We start from the raw sequence: 21,444 nt of genomic DNA, 5'->3' as shown, positions 1-21,444 counted from the left end.
TATACACTTGTAAAGAAGAACTATTTCCTGAACCTGGTACAGCACTTTACTAATGATAAAAAAAAATTACTCCTAAATTACATTAACTGAATTGCTAAGCTGTTACCCTCTCTTAATCAGGTGGTAGTTTGGTAGTCTCACAGTGAAACGTAGATTGTTCCTTTCTCCTGAACCTCTTTAAAGGTTTGCGTAACTGAGGCTGGTATAAGAAATCATGGGCTTTGGAATCAAACTCTTCCTCAGTCTGGGTATACCACTTTTCCACTTTCTGGGCGGTTCTTTAGGTCTCGACCTATTTAAATAGAAATTGTAAAATCAGAAACCTGCGATGTAATCATGAGTCTCCTAATAAAACAGTCACAAGTCTCATTGTTTTGATGAACCCATAGAAGGGGCCCCTGGAAGAAATTGCACGTATGTGGTTTTCTCTGTCACCAGCAGGGCTTAAGACGTGTCTGGGCCCTGTGGTTTATTTCCAGTGCACTCCCAGGTGAGGCAGATGCTGCTGGCTGGGGACTGCCATTTGGAAGGCATTGCAGTATTTAAAGTGACTGTAACACTACCCTAGTTACAAAGCCTACCGCCCCCCTCCCGGGAGCTTAAGCGTCAAGACCGGCTCGGGTTAGGCCTAGGCCACCTGGCGGCAGCATTTGCCTAAAGTTAAGGCGGCCTGGGCTTACCACCGTAATGGACTAAAACTGTTTAAATGGAAACCAAATAACAAATTTAGTATAAAAGTGCTTGATTGAGGTGTATATAGAAGGTGATTTGGATAATACTGAAATATTTTAATTTTCTGGACTGCAAAAACAGTGGCAGAAGGAAGTGACTCAAGTGGCTACAGCACGGTTATAAATAGGTGGGAATAACCTTTACTGGTGCTTACGAGTAAAGAAAAAGATCAATGTGAGGGGAGGGGCGCGACGCGAACGTCAAGCTAGTAGAGAACCATCCGAGCCGGCGTCCGCCATGGTGGGCGGGGGACGGCTGCGGCCGGAACGCAGACATGCCCTTCCGGGGTGGGGCATGCGGCCCGCAAGCACGCTCACCTCCGTTGCGCCTGCGCCCTGGCCTTCCCGGATTTTGTTAACGGTAGTGGCGGCTTGTTGGGATCCGCTGAGTGATGGGAGAGTGTGCTCTTTAACTTCGGGGAGAGATGCGCTCTCGTGTAGCCGTCAGGGCCTGCCATAAGGTCTGCAGGTGCCTGTTGTCTGGGTTTGGGGGTCGAGTAGATGCGGGGCAGCCGGAGCTGTTGACGGAAAGGAGTAGCCCCAAAGGAGGGCACGTGAAGTCGCACGCGGAGCTCGAGGGAAACGGCGAGCACCCAGAAGCCCCCGGGTCTGGAGAGGGAAGCGAGGCGCTGTTAGAGATCTGTCAGAGAAGGCATTTCCTAAGTGGAAGCAAGCAGCAGCTTAGCCGGGATTCTCTTCTGAGTGGGTGCCACCCCGGCTTCGGACCCTTGGGCGTAGAGTTGCGGAAGAACCTGGCGGCAGAATGGTGGACCTCGGTAGTGGTGTTCCGGGAGCAGGTATTCCCGGTGGACGCCCTCCACCACGAACCAGGCCCTTTGCTACCAGGGGACAGTGCCTTCAGGTTAGTTTCTGCAGAAACTCTACGCGAAATCTTGCAAGACAAAGAGCTGAGTAAGGAACAGCTAGTAGCATTTCTTGAGAACGTATTAAAAACTTCTGGGAAACTACGGGAGAACCTTCTTCACGGTATGCTTCACGATTTCATGCTTCAAAACAGGTGTCGGGTGGAAAGGCGAGGCAGTCTTGCTTGATCTTGGGGATTGCAACTGGCCGTTTATTCCCATGCAAAGAAGTTAGCTAGTCCTCATCTTTTTGAAGTAGTCGAGTATATTAACAGTGCTCTACCCTGGAGAAAACTGGTCCATGGAATCATTGCTGTTCCTTAAAGAATCTGTCCGAAGGACCTGAGAACGCTCTCAATTTCACGGGGCAACTTTTGAACACGGTGCTGTCATTTAGTGCAATGTAGTCTAAGTGCATAAGGAACTACAAAGACATTTTGAACTTAGATTTATTCTAAGTAGAAATGTTGAAATTATAATTCTGAAACTACTTCATGTATATCATAGGATAAATCAAGGCCGGGCGCAGTGGCTCACGCCTGTAATCCCAGCATTTTGGAAGGCAGAGGCGGGTGGATCACCTGAGGTCAGGAGTTCGAGACCAGCCTGGCCAACATGGTGAAACCCCGTCTCTACTAAAAAGACAAAAATTAGCCGGCCGTGACGGCGAGCGCCTGTAATCCCAGCTGCTTGGGAGGCTGAGGCAGGAGAATCGCTTGAACCCAGGAGGCAGAGGTTGCAGTGAGCCGAGATCACGCCACTGCACTCCAGCTTGGGTGACAGAGCGAGACTCCGTCTCAAAAAAAAAAAAAAAAAAAAAAAATTCAAATAGTTGGGTTAGTTGTTATTAGGAACCAAGATTTTCATTGTAAAAGAAGAGATAATATGTAAAAGAAGGTACGTATAAACTAATGTTAAATATGGATTGGTAAATATGAATTGGTAAATTAAAATTGAATATGAGTAAATTAAAATTGAATATGGATCTCACTCTGTCACCCAGACTTGAATGCAGTGGTGTGATCATGGCTCACTGCAGCCTCGACCTCTGGGGCTCAAGTGAACCTCCCACCTCAAACCTCCCAAGTAGCTGGGACTACAGGCGCATGCCACCACACCCAGCTAATTTTTGTGTTTTTCGTAGAGATGAGGTTTTGCCATGTTGTCCAGGCTGGTCTTGAACTCCTGAGCTTAAGCAATCCGCCCATCTTGGCCCCCCAAAGTGCGGGGATTACAGGTGTGAGCCACAGTGCCCAGCCTCAGGATTTTTAAAAATATATTTCCTAACTTTCTTCGTTGAAAGTTCCTAGAAGCAATGACTCTCAGTAGCAATGAGCACACCTAGTGCCCAGATCCTGGTTCCTTTTTTTTTTTTTTTTTTTTTTTTTTGAGACAGAGTCTCGCTCTGCCGCCCAGGCTGGAGTGCAGTGGCGCAGTCTCGGCTTACTGCAAGCTCCATCTCCTGCCTCAGCCTCCCGAATAGCTGGGACTAGACAGACTACAGGTGCCTGCCACCACGCCTGGCTAATTTTTTGTATTTTTAGTAGAGACGAGGTTTCACCTTGTTAGCCAGGATGCTCTCGATCTCCTGACCTTGTGATCCGCCCGCCTCGGCCTCCCAAAGTGCTGGGATTACAGGTGTGAGCCACTGCGCCCGGCCTCCCGATCTTAGTTTCTAAGATGAACCAGTACTGGGAGAAATGGCTGATTCCAGGTCTGGAATTAGGGAAAGTACAAGGTGAGTTTGAAACACTTTATGGTGCTAAAAAGCAAAGAATTGCTTGAATACTAATGGGTCATATAAAAAGGTCACAGATGCTGGCTTGAGGAGGGTTGTCACTGGCCACATCTAGGACAAATTGAACATTAAGATAAATATTAATGGTAATGGTTCATAACACATTGACTAAAATCTAAGAGTCAATAGTATTAATCAAAAACAAATAATTGAGCCTAGAGGTCGGGGGCCGGGGGGAAGAGGTAGAGAAAGCTTATGTTTTTACAGAAGCTATGGAATAAATGTAGAAGGAAAGATACATTAGAAAATTCACCATTTCATGATATTGCAATCCCCGATATCATAGATTCAAGCAACAGTCATCAATGGATTCTAAAATATTGGGTGAAATACTGTTGGGGAGCAGGATATTATTGGGAAGTGGATATTTACTACTTTACCAAGTAATCAAATTTGTTGTCACCAGTAGTGGAATAATTTGATAACATGTTCCTCATGTTATGATGCAATAAGATACACACATCTACTATGTAGTATTTTGCTAAAAATGATTAGCCGAAATTAAATCATAAGGAAACAATCGGACAAATCCCAAATGTGAGACAATCTATGACTAACCTGGACTCACATCAAAAGTCAGTGTCACTAATAGCAAAATTAAGGGGGAAAGGAGGCAGGGGAAATGTTCTAGATTCAAAGAGATGAAAGAAACCTACTCAGAATGCAGTATATGAGTCTTAACTGGAAAGAAAGAGAACAGTAAAAGATATTTGGGGTGAAAATTGGAACAAATAAAATATCTGCCATATGTTAGATTATATTGTGGTATTATGGTTAACTTTTTATGGTGTTATAATGGTATATAGGAAATATTTTTATTTTTAGAAGATGTATGCTGCAGTATTTGGGAGTGAACAAGAAAAAAATGTGGCAAAATGTTGATGAATCTAGGTAAAGGGTATACAAGTGTTCATTGTATATGGATGTTTATTATTTTTTCAACTTTCTTATAGATTTGAAAATCTTCGTCGGGCGCGGTGGCTCACGCCTGTAATCCCAGCACTTTGGGAGGCCGAGGCGGGCAGATCATGAGGTCAGGAGATCGAGACCAACCTGGCTAACCTGGTGAAACCCTGTCTCTACTAAAAATACAAAAAAAATTAGCTGGGTGTGGTGGCGGGCGCCTGTAGTCCCACCTACTCGGGAGGCTGAGGCAGGAGAATGGTGTGAACCCGGGAGGTGGAGGTTGCAATGAGCCGAGACCGTGCCACTGCACTCCAGCCTGGGCGACAGAGCAAGACTCCATCTCAAAAAAAAAAAAAAAAGAAAAGAAAATCTTCAAACTAAAAAGTCGGGGTGAAACTACCTAGAATTAAGTGGTGATCAATAAGATCTGTCTTTTTTTTTTTTTTTTTTTTTCTTTAAGACAGGGTCTCACTCTTGCCCAGGCTGGAGCACAGTGGCACCATCCCAGCTTACTGCAACCTTGGCCTCCCAGACTAAAGTGATCCACCTCCCAGCTTTCCAAGTAGCTAGGACTACAAGGCACACACCACCATGCTTGGCTTATTTTTGTATATTTTTAGAGATGGGGTTTTGCTGTGTTGCCCAGTCTGGTCTCAGAACTCCTGAGCTCAAGCAATCTGCCCACCTCGACCTCCCAAAGTGCTGGGATTATAGGCATGAGCCACCAAGCTCGGCCAAGATCTGTCTTTATAGCTCCATGATATTTGTATTGCTGTGTTAACATTATTACTACTATTAATGTGTCTATTGACAAAAATGATTTGGGTTTGTGGACTAGATGTATACAATGATTGATTTATCTTTTGACAGGTGCCTTGGAACACTATGTTAATTGCCTGGATCTGGTAAACAAGAGGCTACCTTATGGCCTTGCTCAGATTGGAGTGTGTTTTCATCCTGTTTTTGACACTAAGCAGTTACCAAATGGTGTTAAAAGGTATAAAAAGTGACAAATAACTTGACCTTGTATTTAAATAGTCAAAAGCCAGTCATTTCCACTTGAGATAAATTATATAATTTTCAGATAAGCTAACTTCCTGATATGTTTTATATCTAAAGAATTGGTGAGAAGACTGAAGCTTCATTAGTATGGTTTACTCCTGCGAGAACTTCAAACCAGTGGCTTGATTTCTGGTTACGTCATCGACTCCAGTGGTGGAGAAAGGTACTGCAATAATTACCTTTAATTTAATAGTTAATAGATAAATTGTCTTAATGTGTCAGTGGTAATTCTTCTGACATACAGGAAATTTTATTTGATGTATGTAGCTATTAATGTATTATACAAATAAGAAAACTCTTTGTAATGATTTTCATTGTTCTAGATTACAAAGTTACTTTGGTAAAAACATTTGTTGGGCTCAGATGTGTTTGTTAATTAGCCTTTCTGTATAAAGTAAAATTCAAAGCCCTCACCTAGCATTCCTGGCTGATGTAGAGTTTGACCCTTGACCATTGTCACAGCTTCAGCCTTTGCTACCTACCTCCATGAACTTTCCATATTAGTCAAAATGGCTCTGTAATTGATGATCAAGTTTTAGTACTCACTGAAAAAAAAAAGAGTTGAAGTAAGCATTTTTGTCTTGCCATGTGTTATGTTACCATTTCGCAACTCAAACATCCCCAAATACCCATTTAAACTGTATGAAATAATCACGAGTCATCAAGAACTTCACAGAAGGGTAAGAATGAGGACTATGTGATACTTTCTTCTTTATCCCACTTTAGTCGTGGTTAACTTCCCCTCTTCTTCATTGGCCATAAAAGGCTGGATAACATCAACAGTTTTTTCTCTGTAGTTCTTTCCTACTAAAAAACAATATTTTAAGCAATATACTCAGTATTTTCACTTTTTATTTTATTTTATTTTTGTTGTCTTTTTTTTTTTTTTTCCACAAGTACCAGTCATCTTTTATTTGGAGGTTAATTCCCATTAGGATATGAAAGGATTCAGCAACAATCGAGATTGTGTTCCTTATGGAGGGGCTCCAGCCAGGAAGGTTGCTGGGGGAATGCAGAGCGTGTCTTCTTCAGTGGTACTTGCGTAGCCGCTCGTGCTTGAGCTCCTTGTAGGAAAGGCAGTAGGTGAAGAGCATGTACCCTGCCAGCACCATGGTAAACCCCGAGATGCTCCCCTTCTTCACGTTGAAGTACCAGTAGTACCAGTAGTAACCTCTTTGAAACGCTCCATCAAGGCCACTAGGGCTGAAGTCCCACATCAAGATCCGGCTTGGCAGCTCCCCTAGTTTGACCTCCAGAAGTTTCTTGTCCTTCACTGGTACAACTGACTCCATCTCGGTTTTTTTAGAGACATAGTCTCACTCTTTTGCCCTGGCTGGACTGCAGTTGCACAATCACCGCTCACTGCAACTTCTTTTATTATTTGTAGAGATGAAGTCTTGCTCTGTTACCCAGGTTGGTGTCGAAGTCCTAAGCTCAAGCAATCCCCCTGCCTCAGCCTCCCAAAGAGCTAGGATAACAGGCGTGAGCCACTGCGCCTGGCCAGTATTTTCACTTTTTAAAAATTAAATTTCAGCAACCTGTGGTCCCAGCTACTCTGAATCCTGAGGCAGGAGGATTGCTTGAGGCCAGCAGTAGGAGGCAGCAGTGAGCTATGATTGTACCTGTGACTAGCCACTGCACTCTAACCTGGGCAACAGAACGAGACACGTCTCAAAAAATATATATATAAATTAGAATAAATTTTAAAATTCGTATTCGGGACTTGACTAGTTTCGCATATTTGCTGAATAAAAAGTATCAGACAATTTAAATTCTTACAGATAATTATGGGAGTTAAATTAGCATTTATTTAAATATGTTAAGACAAACTTAAATTTTCTTTTCCAGTTTGCCATGAGTCCATCTAACTTCAGCAGCAGTGACTGCCAGGATGAAGAAGGCCGGAAAGGAAACAAACTTTACTACGATTTTCCCTGGGGAAAGGAGCTAATAGAAACCCTGTGGAACCTAGGAGATCATGAACTTTTACACATGTATCCTGGCAATGTGTCTAAATTACATGTATGTTTTACCTGGAGCTCCTATGTATTTTTTACTCAGATTCTCTATAATCATTTCCGAACCATTTGAGAATAAGGTGCAAACATGGTGTCTTAATACTTCATTGTGTATTTTTCAGATGCAGAGGCACTCACCTACATAACTACAATCCAACCATCAAAATCAGGAAATTAACAGTAATCCACTATTGCCACAGAGCCCTACAAATTGAACTGATTATCTCAATAATGGCCTTTATAGGTCCAAGATCTTATCTTTCATCTAGTTGTCATATGCCTTTACACTCCTTCAAATGAACAATTCCTCTTGTCTTGCATGACCTTCACATTTTTGAAGAGTACAGTCTAGTTAATCTATAGAATATGCCCTGGCTGGGATCTGTCTGCTGTTTCCACGTGATTTATGTATTTTTGTCGGGAGTACTACAGAAGTGGTAGTACTGAGAAGCTCTCTTCTCAGTGTGTCATATGAGGAGTGTTACTGGTGATGTTAACTTTTATCATTTAGTTAAGATGGTGTCTACTAGATTTCTCCAGTGTAAAGCTAATAAATAGTTTGTACTTATTAATTAACGGCTAGGCACGGTGGCTCACACCTGTAATCCCAGCACTTTGGGAGGCCGAGGTGGGAGGATCATGAGGTCAAGAGATTGAGACCATCCTGGCCAATGTGGTGAAACCCCATCTCTACTAAAAATACAAAAATTAGCTGGATGTGGTGGCTTGCCCTTATAGTCTCAGCTTCTTGGGAGGCTGAGGCAGGAGAATCGCTTGAACCCGGGAGGTGGAGGTTGCAGTGAGCCAAGATCGTGCCACTGCACTCTAGCCTGGCGACAGAACGAGATGCTGTCTCAAAAAAAAAAAAACAAAAAAATTAACTAGTAATTAATAAGTGTTGTGGACAGATACTTTAAGATGATGCAGATAATTTCTTTGTCACCAAATTTTGCCTTACTGGTTGCAGCATCCATTGATGACTCTTGCCCAGATCAGTTATTAATGTGAGGTTTGCCAAATGGTGATTTTTTTTCTTTATTTGAGACAGGATCTCACTCTATCACTCAGGCTGAAACACAGTGGTGTGGTGATAGCTCACTGCAACCTCAAACTCTTGAGCTCAAGCAATCTTGCCTCAGCCTCCCAAGTAGCTAGGACTACAAGCATGTATCACCATGCCCGACTAATGGTTTAATATTTGTAGAGAGGGGGTCTAGCTTTGTTGCCCGGGCTGGTCTCGAACTCCTGGGATGAAGCAATCCTCCTGCCTCAGCCTCCCAAAATGCTTGGATTATAAGAATGAGTCACCATGTTTGGCCATGTCACCAAATTTTGCCTTACTGATTGCAGCATCCCTTGATGATTCTTGCTCAAATCAGTTACTACAATGAGGTTTGCCAATGGTGTTTTTTCCCCTTCCCTTTTTTTTTTAAGAAAAAACAAATTCCATCATTCCTTCTAGATTTACTGGTCAGCAATGTACTGTAGAGCTTTTCCTTCTCCCCTATTTTTTTTTAAATTGGTATTTCACAGATTACTTTCTCAGAGGGTTACAGTGTGTTACTGTCATTATATATTTTGATGGTCAAATTGTCCTAGACTTGGCCAGTGTCCTTTTGACATATTTCCATCATTGTCTTGACGAGCATTTCCTTACCTTTTGTAGCAATATATTGTTCCAGGATCATCAGTGAGCCAAGACTGTGCTACTGCACTCCAGCCTGTGCAACAGGATGAGACCATGTCTCCAAAAAAAAAAAAAGAAAAAATATATAGCAAAAACATAGGAGTTCATATATAATGAGTAGAAAGTAGATTAATTTTTATTTTTTGAGACAGCATCTCACTCTGTCGCCCAGGCTGGAGTGCAGTGTCGCGATTCCCAGGTTCAAGTGGTTCTTCTGCCTCAGCCTCCTGAGTAGCTGGGCCTATAGGTGTGCGCCACCACGCCCGGTTAATTTTTGTATTTTTAGTAGAGACAGGGTTTCACCATATTGACCAGGCTGGAATTTTTAAATATGAATAACTAATGAAAAACTAGGAGGCTTAATTGGTGAATATTTTCCTTTAACTCCACCACCATCGCACTTCATTTTGGGGTATTCAGCTCTCAAATGAAACTTATTGGTTAATTGTCATAGTTAAAGCACAGCTCAACTTTGTGACTAGCGATTTAAAGATGTGGCTATTAGTCTCTTATTTTGTTCTTTTCTTTCTTTCTTTTGTATGAAGAATGGGGTCTCACTATGTTGCCCAGTCTGGTCTTGAACTCCTGGGCTCAAGCTGTTCTCCTGCTTCTGCCTTTCTAAGTGCTAAGATTACAGGTGTGAGCCACCATGCCCAGATTATTTTGTTCTTTTATTGGTATCGTTTTCACTAATGAAGAGTTTTCCTATTGCAGAAATTTTTCTCTTCCATGACATTGTTCCTTTTCTGTTTCCAGAGTTCACAAAATTATTAATCATTAGTTGAACACGTTATAAAATATTAAGTAGAATTTCTGTCATTTAGTATGCTTTCTTGAAATGTTTCTGAGGCCATTTCTTTCTCTTTTTAAAATTATTTAATAGAGATGGGGTCTCTCTGTGTTGCTCAGGCTGGTCTTGAATTCCTGGGCTCAAGCGATCCTCCTGCCTCAGCCTCCCAAAGTGCTGGGATTATAGGTGTGAACCACTGCACCCAGCCTCTTAGGCCATTTTGTATCTGTTTTTAGTTGATTTTATAGTTAATGTCCAAATATATTTTTTAGAGAACAGTGAAGCAGACCAATAAAGGCTGAAGAACAGTTAGGATAGAAAAGAATTTATTCTGGATGGTGTGAGAAATCAGATATTGTTGGAAGAGTTCCCACCAGATATCCTGACATTGTTGGATATCCAATTTTCAAAAACTTAGAAAACATTAAACAATCGCCGGGCGCGGTGGCTCAAGCCTGTAATCCCAGCACTTTGGGAGGCCGAGGCGGGCGGATCACGAGGTCAGGAGATCGAGACCATCCTGGCTGACCTGGTGAAACCCCGTCTCTACTAAAAATACAAAAAATTAGCCGGGCGTGTTGGCGGGCGCCTGTAGTCCCAGCTACTCGGGAGGCTGAGGCAGGAGAATGGCGTGAACCCGGGAGGCGGAGCTTGCAGTGAGCCGAGATCGCGCCACTGCACTCCAGCCTGGGCGACAGAGCGAGACTCCATCTCAAAAAAAAAAAAAAAACATTAAACAATCTTTTTTGTTTGTTTTAAATAGGGATGGGGTCTTGCCATGTTGCTCAGGCTAGTCTCAAACTCCTGGGCTCAAGTGATCCTCCTGCCCTGGTCTCCCAAAGTACTAGGATTACAGGAGTGAGTCACTGTGCCCAGCCTAAAGCATTCTTCATAAATATTCAGATTTAGATTTTGTTTGATTCAAATCGCACCACAGAATCTTTCAGTACTTGAGTTTGTCTTTTTTTTTTTTTTTTGAGATGGTGTCTCACTCTGTCACCCAGGCTGGAGTGTAGTGGCACAATGTCTGCTCACTGCAGCCTCCACCTCCTGGGTTCAAGTGATTCTTATGCCTCAGCCTGCCGAGTAGCTGGGATTACAAGCATGCACCACCACGCCCAGCTAATTTTTGTCTTTTTAGTAGAGATGGGGTTTCACCATGTTGGCCAGGCTGGTCTCGAACTCCTGAACTCAAGTGATTCGTCCACCGTGGCCTCCCAATGTGCTGGGATTACAGGCATGAGCCACTGCTCCCAGCCCAGTTTATCTTATTAACTATCAGTTCTATAACTGTGAAATACAGCTGGTAGAATAGAGTCCCAGGTATCAGAAAGTTTACTGCCTTTGAGGGCAAATTCTTGTGAATCTTTAAAGTATCATATGCAATTCAAATAGGTTTAAAATGTCAGTACATACATGTATCAATGAAGACTGTGGTTGATCATGAATAATTAACAAGCTGAGGATTTAAATTTGTGGGGTTTTCTCTTTTTCTTTTTTTGTTCTGTGACTCTAGCCAAAGGTGGTTATTTAAGTATTTTTAAAAATTACGTGAATATCCAGGTGAACAATGATTTACAAAAAAAGAAAGAAGAAAGTGGAACTGTTTTTATCCAAAACTTTAAAAATTTCTAGGATTGAAATTTTTAAGAAATTTGAAATGATTCCTCTTCAGTTTAGAGGAGAAGTAAGTCTGTTTATCAATACTTAATTCATATCATGTACTATGATGTAGTTTGTTTTCATAATTATGGCTTTAATGCAAAAAGTAAGTTTTTAAAAGATTTTTTTTTTATGAAAATAACTTTACATTTCAGAAAATTATACTCCAAACCCCTTTCCCTAAAGCACACCATTTTTTTCCCTAAGGCCTCTTCTGAATAATCAGCAAACAATTTTTATTTAAAAGTGTTACCTTTCTAGGCCGGGCGCAGTGGCTCACGCCTGTAATCCCAGCACTTTGGGAGGCTGAGGTGGGCAGATCACCTGAGGTGAGGAGTTTGAGAACAACCTGGCCAACATGGTGAAACCCCGTCTCTACTAAAAATAGGAAAAAATTAGCCAGATGTGGTGGTGTGCGCCTGTAGTCCTAGCTACTCAGGAGACTGAGGCAAGAGAATCACTTGAACCCGGGTGGCAGAGGTTGGCAGTGAGGCGAGATCGCACCATTGCGCTCCAGCCTGGGTGACAGAGCGAGACTCCGTCTCCAAAAAAAAAAAAAAGTGTTACCTTTCTGAATACTAACTCTCAGCTCGGAAGCATAAAAAAAATAGTCTGCAGGGCTATTGAAAAAATTGATGCCTAGGTCCCACTCCAGTTGAGTTCGTTCAGAATCTCTGTGATAGAGTCCAACCAAGCACCGTAGTTTTAAAATTCACATTTGGGCCTCGCTGATGAAACACTGAGCTCACTGAGAGCAGAGAATGCATCTTTATCGCCTTCATGGGCCCAGTGCCTACCACAGGCCTGGTACAGAGTGGGTGCTTTGTAAAGTAAAACTTTACTTTCATATTCTGATTGTGTAAGTCTAAAATATGTAATCGGGAGGCTGAGGCAGGAGAATCACTTGAACCTGGGAGGCAGAGGTCGCAGTGAGCTGAGATCATGCCACTGCACTCCAGCCTGGCCAGGTGACAGAGTGAGACTCTGTCTCAAAAACAAACGAAAAAAGTTCTGTGAAATGATTATTTTTCTTCTGTTTTTCTGTGAAGGGCCGAGATGGACGAAAAAACGTGGTTCCTTGTGTTCTGTCTGTAAATGGGGACCTAGACCGAGGCATGCTAGCCTACCTCTATGATTCTCTCCAGCTGACGGAGAACTCCTTTACAAGAAAGAAAAATCTTCATAGAAAGGTGCTGTTGATATTTCAGAGATAGACTTGGGAAAGTAAAAATATGGGTTTGTTTTTTTTTTCTTAATGTTAGTGTGCTTGGTTTCTAACATAAACTCTGAATAATAAATTTAGTGCATGTAGTCTAAGTATTTTTCAGTTTTTTTAGAATCTGGCCACAGGAATAAGAATCAGGTTCTCACAGAATACAATAAGGCATACCTAATAAGTAATCCCAAAGGCATTTCTGTTTAATTGTGAACAGACAGCTGTCTCTATGACTCCTAGCCCCTGAACCTTTCCACTGGGGGCTTCCATTTGTATCAGAAGCTGAAGCATTGGTACATAGGAGGAAGAAAGACCTGGATCAGGGAGACCTGTACTATTGACCTCCCTGCCCCAGGTATCTGGCTTCTGGTCATGTGCCACATGGCTGGTTCCTGGATCAGAGGAGCTAGATGTGGGCCTGGAAAGGCTGATTTTGGTGCATGAACATGCGCTTGGAGCATGTTTATGGGTCAAAGAAAATCGAGAGGAGAAGTTGAAGTTATAGTAGAGAAAAGAAATGATTAATGGGGCAAGATGAAGGAAACAGGAGGGGTCAGGATGGGATCAGGAGCCCAAGTAGAAGAATGTGTCTTGAAAAGGAGATATTTGAAACAGGGAAGAAAAAAAGGATAGTGAGATATAAAGAGGCTACTGGGCTTTTTGGCCTTTGAAGGACATTTTACTGATACCCTCTATTTTCTCAGGGAGTTAGGAGGCACTATTAGTTTAAATGTGGAAGAGTGGGGGTTTAAATGGCACAAGTGGGGAATAGTCATATATCCTTTGAACATAAAAGGAAGCTGCCCCAAATCAAAAGTTTTAACAAGTAATGTTGAGTTGAGTGTTCAGCTGGGATTGGGAACCATGAGTTTGTAGGAAACCACTCTGCTTAGTTAAGTGATTTATTATGCAGTGTTCATTTAACCTGCTATAGCCATAGAGAAGTCTGATCATAGAATTGTTCTGGGGAATGGGGTTTATAAATGGTGTGTAGCTAGCAAAGAAAGGAATCCTTTCTTTTTCTTACACTCCACTTCCAAACCATCAGCAAATCCTGTTTGACTCTAACTTCAAAACATATCCTGAGTCTGACCACTTCCTAGCCTGTCTACTGCTACCACCCTGCTATAAGCCACCGCCACCCCTCCTCCCCCGATAGAGTGGCCCTGTTAAAAGGTGCATGTTGTGTTGCTCCTCTGCTCAGAACACTTCAGGAAAGCTTCTCATCTCTCTCAGGAAAAACTGAAGCCCTCTTTTTGATCTGCTATTCTCCACCTCACTCAGTCTGCTCCAGCAGCACTGACCTTGCTATTTCTAGAACATGCCGGAGATGCTACCAGCTCAGAGCCCTGTCATTTGTATTCCCCATTGCCTAGAGTGCTCTTTCTCCATCATCCACGTCTTGTCCCCCCACCTCCTTTTGAGTGTTTTCTCAAGTGTCACCATAGGGAGAGGACCTTCTCTGACCACCTTAAAGTTGCTGAAAACCTCCCCCAGCCTGCCCCTTGCCAGCATGTTCCATCTTCTTCCTTTTTTAGCACCTACCACCTCCACATATATTATTTACTTATTTTTATTGTGTCTCTCCCTGCCACGAGAGACAGAGATTTTTGCCCCTAGCACCTGGAACTGTTCCTGGTATCAGAGGTATTAAAATGTTTGTTGGATGGATTAATGAATGAGAAGAGCAGCCTGGGCTGAATGGCTCATGCCTATAATCCCAGCACATTGGGAAGCCAAGTTGGGTGGATCATTCAGGTCAGGAGTTCGAGACCAGTCTGTCTGGGCAACATGGCAAAACTTCGTCTCTACAAAAAAATACTAAAACTAGCTGGGCGTGGTGGCGTGCACCTGTAGTCCCTGCTACTTAGAAGGCTGAAGTGGGAGGATGGCTTGAGCCCAGAGGCGGGGGTTGCAGTGAGGCAGTGAGTGGAGCATTCTAGCCTGGGCAACACAGCCAGACCCTGTCTCCTAAACAAAACAAAACAAAAAAGCAAATTTCATTTAAAAATTTTTTAATTCAAAAATATATATATAAGGCCAGGCGCAGTGGCTCATGCTTGTAATCCCAGCACTTTGGGAGGCCGAGGTGGGTGGATCACAAGGTCAGGAGATTCGAGACCACAGTGAAACCCCGTCTCTACTAAAAATACAAAAAAATTAGCCGGGCGTGGTGGCGGGTGCCTGTAGTCCCACCTACTCGGAGAGGCTGAGGCAGGAGAATGGCGTGAACCCAGGAGGCGGAGCTTGCAGTGAGCCGAGATCACGCCACTGCACTCCAACCTGGGCGACAGAGCGAGACTCTGTCTCAAAAAAAAAAAAAAAAAAAAAAAAAAAGATATATATATAAAGAGCAGTAGGTTTTGACAAGAGAGAGAAAGTTGAAATAGTAAGCCATGTGGTCCAGGCTGGTAGGGTCCAAAATGCTTGGAAGAAGCATTTTGACTGAGGGAGTTGTCAGAAAATGGGAGGGTCTCAAGTTAATTTCTTTGTTTTTTTTTGTTTGTTTTGTTTTGTTTTTGAGACAGGATCTCACTCTGTCACCCAGACTGGAGTGCAGTGGCACAATCTTAGCTCACTGCAGCCTTGACCTCCCGGGTCAAGCATTCTTCCCACCTCAGCCGCCTGAGTAGCTGGGACTACAGGCATGCGCCACACCCAGCTAATTTTTTTGTAATTTTTTGGTAGAAGTTTTCACCGTGTTGCCCAGGCTGGTCTCGAACTCCTGAGCTCAAGGAATCCACCTGCCTCAGCCTCCCAAAGTGCTGGAATTACAGGCATGCACCACCATGCCTGGCCAAATTAATTTCTTTCTGCCAAACATCTAAGTGGAGAAATCTGGGGGGGCAGCTGAATATGTTACTACGTGGTTTTTTTGTGACCTCAGCTAACTTCTATTTTCACACAGAAAATTGTAACTGTTAAGAAACTGTTTGTTAATACTTGTGTTATATTTAAACTTGTGTTATATTTAAACAAACTATGCTTTTTCCCCTTTCCTGTCTTCTCCTTCCCCCATTTAATTGCCTTAGGTACTTAAACTTCACCCTTGTTTAGCCCCTATTAAGGTTGCTTTGGATGTAGGAAGAGGCCCCACATTGGAACTAAGACAGGTGAGTTAAATGAGTTTAAATGTCATGATTTTAATTACAGGTTGAGTATTATCCAAAATGCTTTGGACCAGGACCGTTTTGGATCTCTGATTTTTTTGGTATATTTGCATTTCTAATCCAAAAATCCAAAATCTTAAATGTTCTGATGAGCATTTCCTTTGAACTCAAGGTTTCAGGTTTTGGAGCATTTTGGATTTTGGATTTTCTGATTAGGGATGCTCAACCTAACCCTTACTCTAAGTAAACTTGATAGCTTGCCATTTAAAATTTTATTTTGACCAGGCGCAGTGGCTCACGCTTGTAATCCCAGCACTTTGGGAGGCCGAGGCGAGCGGATCACGAGGTCAGGAGATCGAGACCACGGTGAAACCCCATCTCTACTAAAAATACAAAAAAAAAATTAGCCGGGCGTGGTGGCGGGCGCCTATAGTCCCAGCTACTCGGAGAGGCTGAGGCAAGAGAATGGCATGAACCTGGGAGGCGGAGCTTGCAGTGAGCCGAGATTGCACCACTGCACTCCAGGCTGGGCGACAGAGCGAGACTCCGTCTCAAAAAAAAAAAAAAAATTTTATTTTGATTCATTTGCTTTTTAAAATGTTTTAGGTCGGGCGCGGTGGCTCACGCCTGTAATCCCAGCACTTCGGGAGGCCGAAGCAGGTGGATCACGAGGTGAAGAGCTCGAGACCATCCTGGCCAATATGGTGAAACCCCATCTACTAAAAATACAAAAATTAGCTGGGCGTGGTGGCACATGCCTCTAGTCCCAGCTACTCAGGAGGCTAAGGCTGGACGATCACTTGAACCTAGGAGGCGGAAGTTGCAGTGAGCTGAGATCGTGCCACTGCACTCCAGCCTGGGCGACAGAGAGGCTCCATCTCAAAAAAAAAAGTTTTAATTTGCCTGGCCAATATGGCAAAACCTGGTCTCTACTAAAAATACAAAAATTAGCTGGGCATAATGGTGTGTGCCTATAATTCCAGCTATTCAGGAGGCTGAGGCACAAGAATCACTTGAACCCGGGAGGTGGAGGTTGCAGTGAGCCGAGATCGCGCCACTGCACTCCAGCCTGGGTGACAGAGCAAGACCCTGTTTCAGGAAAAAGAAAAAAAAAAGCTTTAATTAAATAATGAACTGTGGGTAAGTACTATGATTATATATAATTTTGAAGTGTGTTAAAGAAGCTGAATACAATTCAGTGGGTTTGCTGTTCATGCCCATTCATAGTTTCATTTTTTTAGTGAGTGAGTAGACATAGTAATTAAAGTATTTGTACACACGTTACTGAATTATTTCTTTCCTCTTTGAACTTTTTATGTTTTTATTTATTTGCTTTGAGATGGAGTCTTGCTCTATCACCCAGGCTGGAGTGCAGTGGCACAATCTCGGCTCACTGTAACCTCTGCCTCCCACGTTCAAGCAATTCTGCCTCAGCCTCCCTAGTAGATGGGATTACAGGTACACACCACCACACCTGGCTAATTTTTTAGTATTTTTAGTAGAGACAGGGTTTCACCATGTTGGCCAGGCTGGTCTCGAACTCCTGACCTCAAATGATCTGCCCACCTCAGCCTCCCAACGTGCTGGGATTACAGGCGTGAGCCACCGTGCCATAGCCTTTCCCCTTTGAACTTACACTTTTGATAACTGACTATATTCAGATATTCTAGATCTATAATTTTATTTTGATTTTTCTAATTTGTCCTAATGATTAAATACTCTTAAGAAAGGCCATGGGGGGTGGCTTTCATTTCGTTCCAGAGACTCCTTCAGCAGTCGTCATTTCTGTCTGGGTGATTGAGACCCAGCCCAGACCTGAATGCGGAAAGTAAAAAGATTTAAAGACTTTGAGAGTCCCGCAGCTTTCTGACCCTGGCTTCTGTGGAGAGGTCTGGGAAGATGGGAGAGAGTGAACTCAAAGAAGGAGAAGATAATGGCTTATGTCCCACATTTTCTCCCAGAGTATGGCAGCCTCCCTAATACCCTTATAGCTAGGAAGCTCCTAGGATGCTGTAGCTCAGTCACCATTTAGTAATGTCGGGAGAGATTTTTGGTTGTCATAAGAGTGGGAGGGTGCTGCGGGCCTCTCCTGGAGGCCAGGAATGCTGCTAAACACCCTGGGTCAGCAGTGCCAGGGTGAGGAACCCTGCTCTGCACTGTTGGTGCTAGACTGTTAAGGGGGTTTTAAATTTTGTTTTGTTTTGCTTGCCTATTGCTTGTTAAGAAAACAATAAAGTTTACTATGTGATTTATTCATCATTACTTCTGTATTTCCAGTCAAGCTTTTGTCTCCAGCATTCCAGTGAAATTGGTCGATCAGTCTCTTCTTGAAACATTTTCCGTGGTTGGCTTCTGGAGTACCACTCTCCTTTTCCTCATCCTTTTTCTTTCCTGGCTCTTCTGCCTGTTCCTGACTTGGTGGTATAACCTAGAGCTCAGGTCTCACCTCTCAGATGAGGGCTCTGAGTTCATACAGCCCTTTGGATCTCCTGGTTTTTTTCTGACAGAATCTGTTTTGATTTTGTTTGTGTTTTGAATGATACTAAGGGTAATAAAAATTCTTATTTGGTATACAAATTTCTCAGAAGATTGGCATTTAGTACTCAGCTTTTCTATGCTTAATTACTTCATTTTCAGAAGAAGTATACGATTTATAAAGTATATGATATGGAAGTTATAAACATTAACATCACATAATTAAAGAAACATACCCATTTTAGAGATTGAAGAGGGTGATTTGTGGCTTCACAAAAATAGAATAATCACTCTAGCTACCATTTTTTTTTCATATTTGAAGTTTTTCTATTTCTTTCTAGGTTTGTCAAGGGCTATTTAATGAGTTACTAGAAAATGGGATTTCTGTGTGGCCTGGTTATTTGGAAACTGTGCAGTCCTCATTGGAACAACTTTATTCAAAGTAAGAATTGTATTTTCATTAAAGAGTTATTTATTCAAGAGTTTTTGATTATGTTTATGAATTGCAGAAACAAATCTCTTCTAAATTTATATATAAAATATAATTTTAAATTATTCCTCAGTTTCCCTTTTACAGAACTATGTGTACTTCGTTAATTGCCTCAGCAGGGAACAGTATTCAGCAAGTATGTTTGAGCACATGCTATGTGCAGTTCCAAGACTTAATGTCATGAAGTATGTATACATCAGCTTATCCACTTATGGATGAAAGTATGTATGTAGAGAGCATGTGTTGAATCAAGACTGAAGGAATATGAGTGGAATGCCTTTCTTTGCTGGCATTGTGGTCCATTCTGAGACTGAGTGAAAGGGAATTCTATTCTGGAGGGATAGTCTGTTCTAGTCTTCTAAGGGATTGGCACCTCTGTTCACCCAATTGCTCAAGACAGAGAAACTGGCTATCATCCTTAACCCCTCCCTCTTCCTTATTCTCCACATCTAGTCTATCACCAAATGCTGTCAGCTTGCTTCCTAAATGTATCTCAAATCCATCTCTGTCTTCGCTGCCACTACCCAAGTTAGAGTCACCAATATCTCTTGCCTGGATTATTGAAATCATCTCCTAATTGAGCTCTCTGTGTCTAGTCTCACTCCATGCTGTTTCATTAATTGTTGTTTTTAAATAAAGTAATCCATTCTTGTTATTTTTTTTAAGTTTTTTTGTGTTGAATATGTATCTTTTGGGTGAAAAGTTGTGAAGCATTGTGTTTTGATCTTCAGTTCTCTGAAAATTTGTTAAAATACACTTTCCAGGCCAGGTGCAGTGGCTCACACCTGTAATCCCAGCACTTTGGGAGGTCGAGGAGGGCGGATCACCTGAGGTCAGGAGTTCAAGACCAGCCTGGCCAACATAGCGAAACCCTGTCTCTACTAAAAATACAAAAAATTACCTGACCATGGTGGCTTGTGCCTGTAGTCCTAGCTACTTGGGAGGCTGAGGCAGGAGAATCACTTGAACCCAGGAGGCAGAGGTTGCAGTGAGCTGAGATCAAGCCACCGCACTCCAGCCTGGGCGACAGAGCAAGACTCCTTCTCAAAAAAAAACAAAAAACACCTTTCAGATGATGTCCAGAGAAAAGTAGTTTTCTATAATTAGAGCATCTAATGGTTTTATTATGTGTAAAATGAAGGGGCAGCACTTGAACTTTCTTGTCCTCTCAGGTTCTAAAATCTTATCCTTTGAGCCATGTGGACATTATCAAGTTGCAGTTGTTCTTTATGTGGTAAAGGTTTTATTGTCCCAGGATATTTTTATGAAAATATTATTAAACACGTACTGTGTTTTATGCACTTTGATATAGTGGTGAACAAGATAGAAAAATGTACTATTCTTTTTTTTTTTTTTTTTAAGACAGAATCTCGCACTGTTGCCTGGGCTGGTGCAATGGTGTGATCTCAGCTCACTGCAACCTCTGCCTCCCGGGTTCAAGTGATTCTCCTGCCTCAGCCTCCTGAGTAGCTGGGATTAGAGACGCCTGCCACCACACCCAGCTAATTTTTTGTAGTTTTGGTAGAGATGGGGTTTCACTATGTTGGCCAGGCTGGTCTCAAACTCCTGACCTCGTGATCCGCCCGCCTCAGCCTCCCAAAGTGCTGGGATTACAGGCATGAGCCACCGCGCCCAGCCATACTATTCTTGTTAAGCTTATATTCTAGTAGGACAAAATAGACAATAAATAAACAGAGAAATAAAAAGTTTCTGAGGGAGTCCTACAAAGGAAATAAACAGTAATGAGATAGTGTGACTTGACAAGCATACAGAAGGTCAGCCGTGCGTCTGTCTGTTTGGTTATTGCTGAACTAGAAGCTATAAGCTAGCATACTCAGTAATAAATGAAACATGATTTTGGTATAATTTGTTATACCAAATTGCATCTTTATTATAATATTGTTTATTGTAAGAGACTTCAGTTAAAATAATTGTTCTTGGATTGCATCCAAGAACCAAAAGGCTGAGGTTATTATGAGGTTCATCTGTGATATCACCCCAAATGATGTGTTGAGGTACCAGTGTTTATTCTCAGATTTTATTTTCTTTTATGACTTTTCAGCTCTAGCGATAAGTTAGAAACTGTCTGAAAATTTTACTTTAAATACGATTCAGAAACTTTAAAAATGTTGGGTTTTTTTGGTCCACCCTCAAGCCCTGAGTTTGTGACTCTTGAGAGTGCATGGACACTGAATTACAGCTGGCAATGTGGAGGAATTTTTCATTTACATTTGTGCTCATGTGTCTGTTTAACTACTTTTTTCTTAGGTATGATGAAATGAGTATCCTCTTCACAGTTTTGATTACTGAAACTACTTTGGAGAATGGATTAATACATCTGAGAAGCAGAGACACCACAATGAAGGAAATGATGCATATATCCAAATTAAAAGACTTTTTGATTAAGTATATATCATCAGCTAAGAATGTATAGATTTTTATATTTGTATAATGAATCTTCTCTCCTAATTTGGTTATCTTATGTTCACTTAGATTTATTTGTAGCCCCTTTGCACTTATAAAGTGGACATTTGTGGTGCTTGCTTTCATTCAGTGTTTATATTTTTTATGTCTTTCATTGTATCAGGAATATGTTCAGCTACAAGAAACAAAAATCTACTATACTGGATTAAGCA

The 21,444-nt window shown here is 42.1% G+C and overlaps 2 protein-coding genes across 5 annotated transcripts; one reads left to right on the top strand and one right to left on the bottom strand.

Annotated features, from left to right (window-relative positions):
* Positions 1–44: 44 nt before the first annotated feature.
* POLG2 (DNA polymerase gamma 2, accessory subunit) lies at positions 45–21,357 on the top strand. Of its 3 annotated transcripts, XM_055256941.2 has the most exons (8): positions 45–1,718; positions 5,169–5,295; positions 5,418–5,523; positions 7,209–7,382; positions 12,567–12,707; positions 15,766–15,846; positions 18,660–18,760; positions 21,077–21,357. In XM_055256941.2, the coding sequence occupies exons 1-8, from the start codon at positions 1,157–1,159 to the stop codon at positions 21,240–21,242; spliced, it is 1,458 nt and encodes a 485-aa protein (XP_055112916.1). In that variant the 5' UTR covers positions 45–1,156; the 3' UTR covers positions 21,243–21,357. The 3 variants fall into 3 exon arrangements, with proteins under 3 accessions (XP_055112916.1, XP_055112918.1, XP_055112917.1); XM_055256943.2 differs by lacking the exon at positions 18,660–18,760; XM_055256942.2 differs by lacking the exons at positions 18,660–18,760; positions 21,077–21,357 and adding an exon at positions 16,450–18,105.
* LOC129469833 (ATP synthase subunit f, mitochondrial-like) lies at positions 6,370–6,654 on the bottom strand. Of its 2 annotated transcripts, XM_055256965.1 has the most exons (2): positions 6,532–6,654; positions 6,389–6,417 (listed from the first exon to the last, which is right to left on the bottom strand). In XM_055256965.1, exons 1-2 carry the CDS (start codon positions 6,650–6,652, stop codon positions 6,389–6,391), a joined length of 150 nt encoding a protein of 49 aa, XP_055112940.1. In that variant the 5' UTR covers positions 6,653–6,654. The 2 variants fall into 2 exon arrangements, with proteins under 2 accessions (XP_055112939.1, XP_055112940.1); XM_055256964.2 differs by having other exon boundaries at positions 6,370–6,654.
* Positions 21,358–21,444: the final 87 nt, after the last annotated feature.

This window comes from Symphalangus syndactylus, chromosome 20 (genome assembly GCF_028878055.3).
Source record: "Symphalangus syndactylus isolate Jambi chromosome 20, NHGRI_mSymSyn1-v2.1_pri, whole genome shotgun sequence".
Classification (NCBI taxonomy): Eukaryota; Metazoa; Chordata; class Mammalia; order Primates; family Hylobatidae; genus Symphalangus; species Symphalangus syndactylus.
This window is presented reverse-complemented; position numbering and strand designations above follow the sequence as displayed.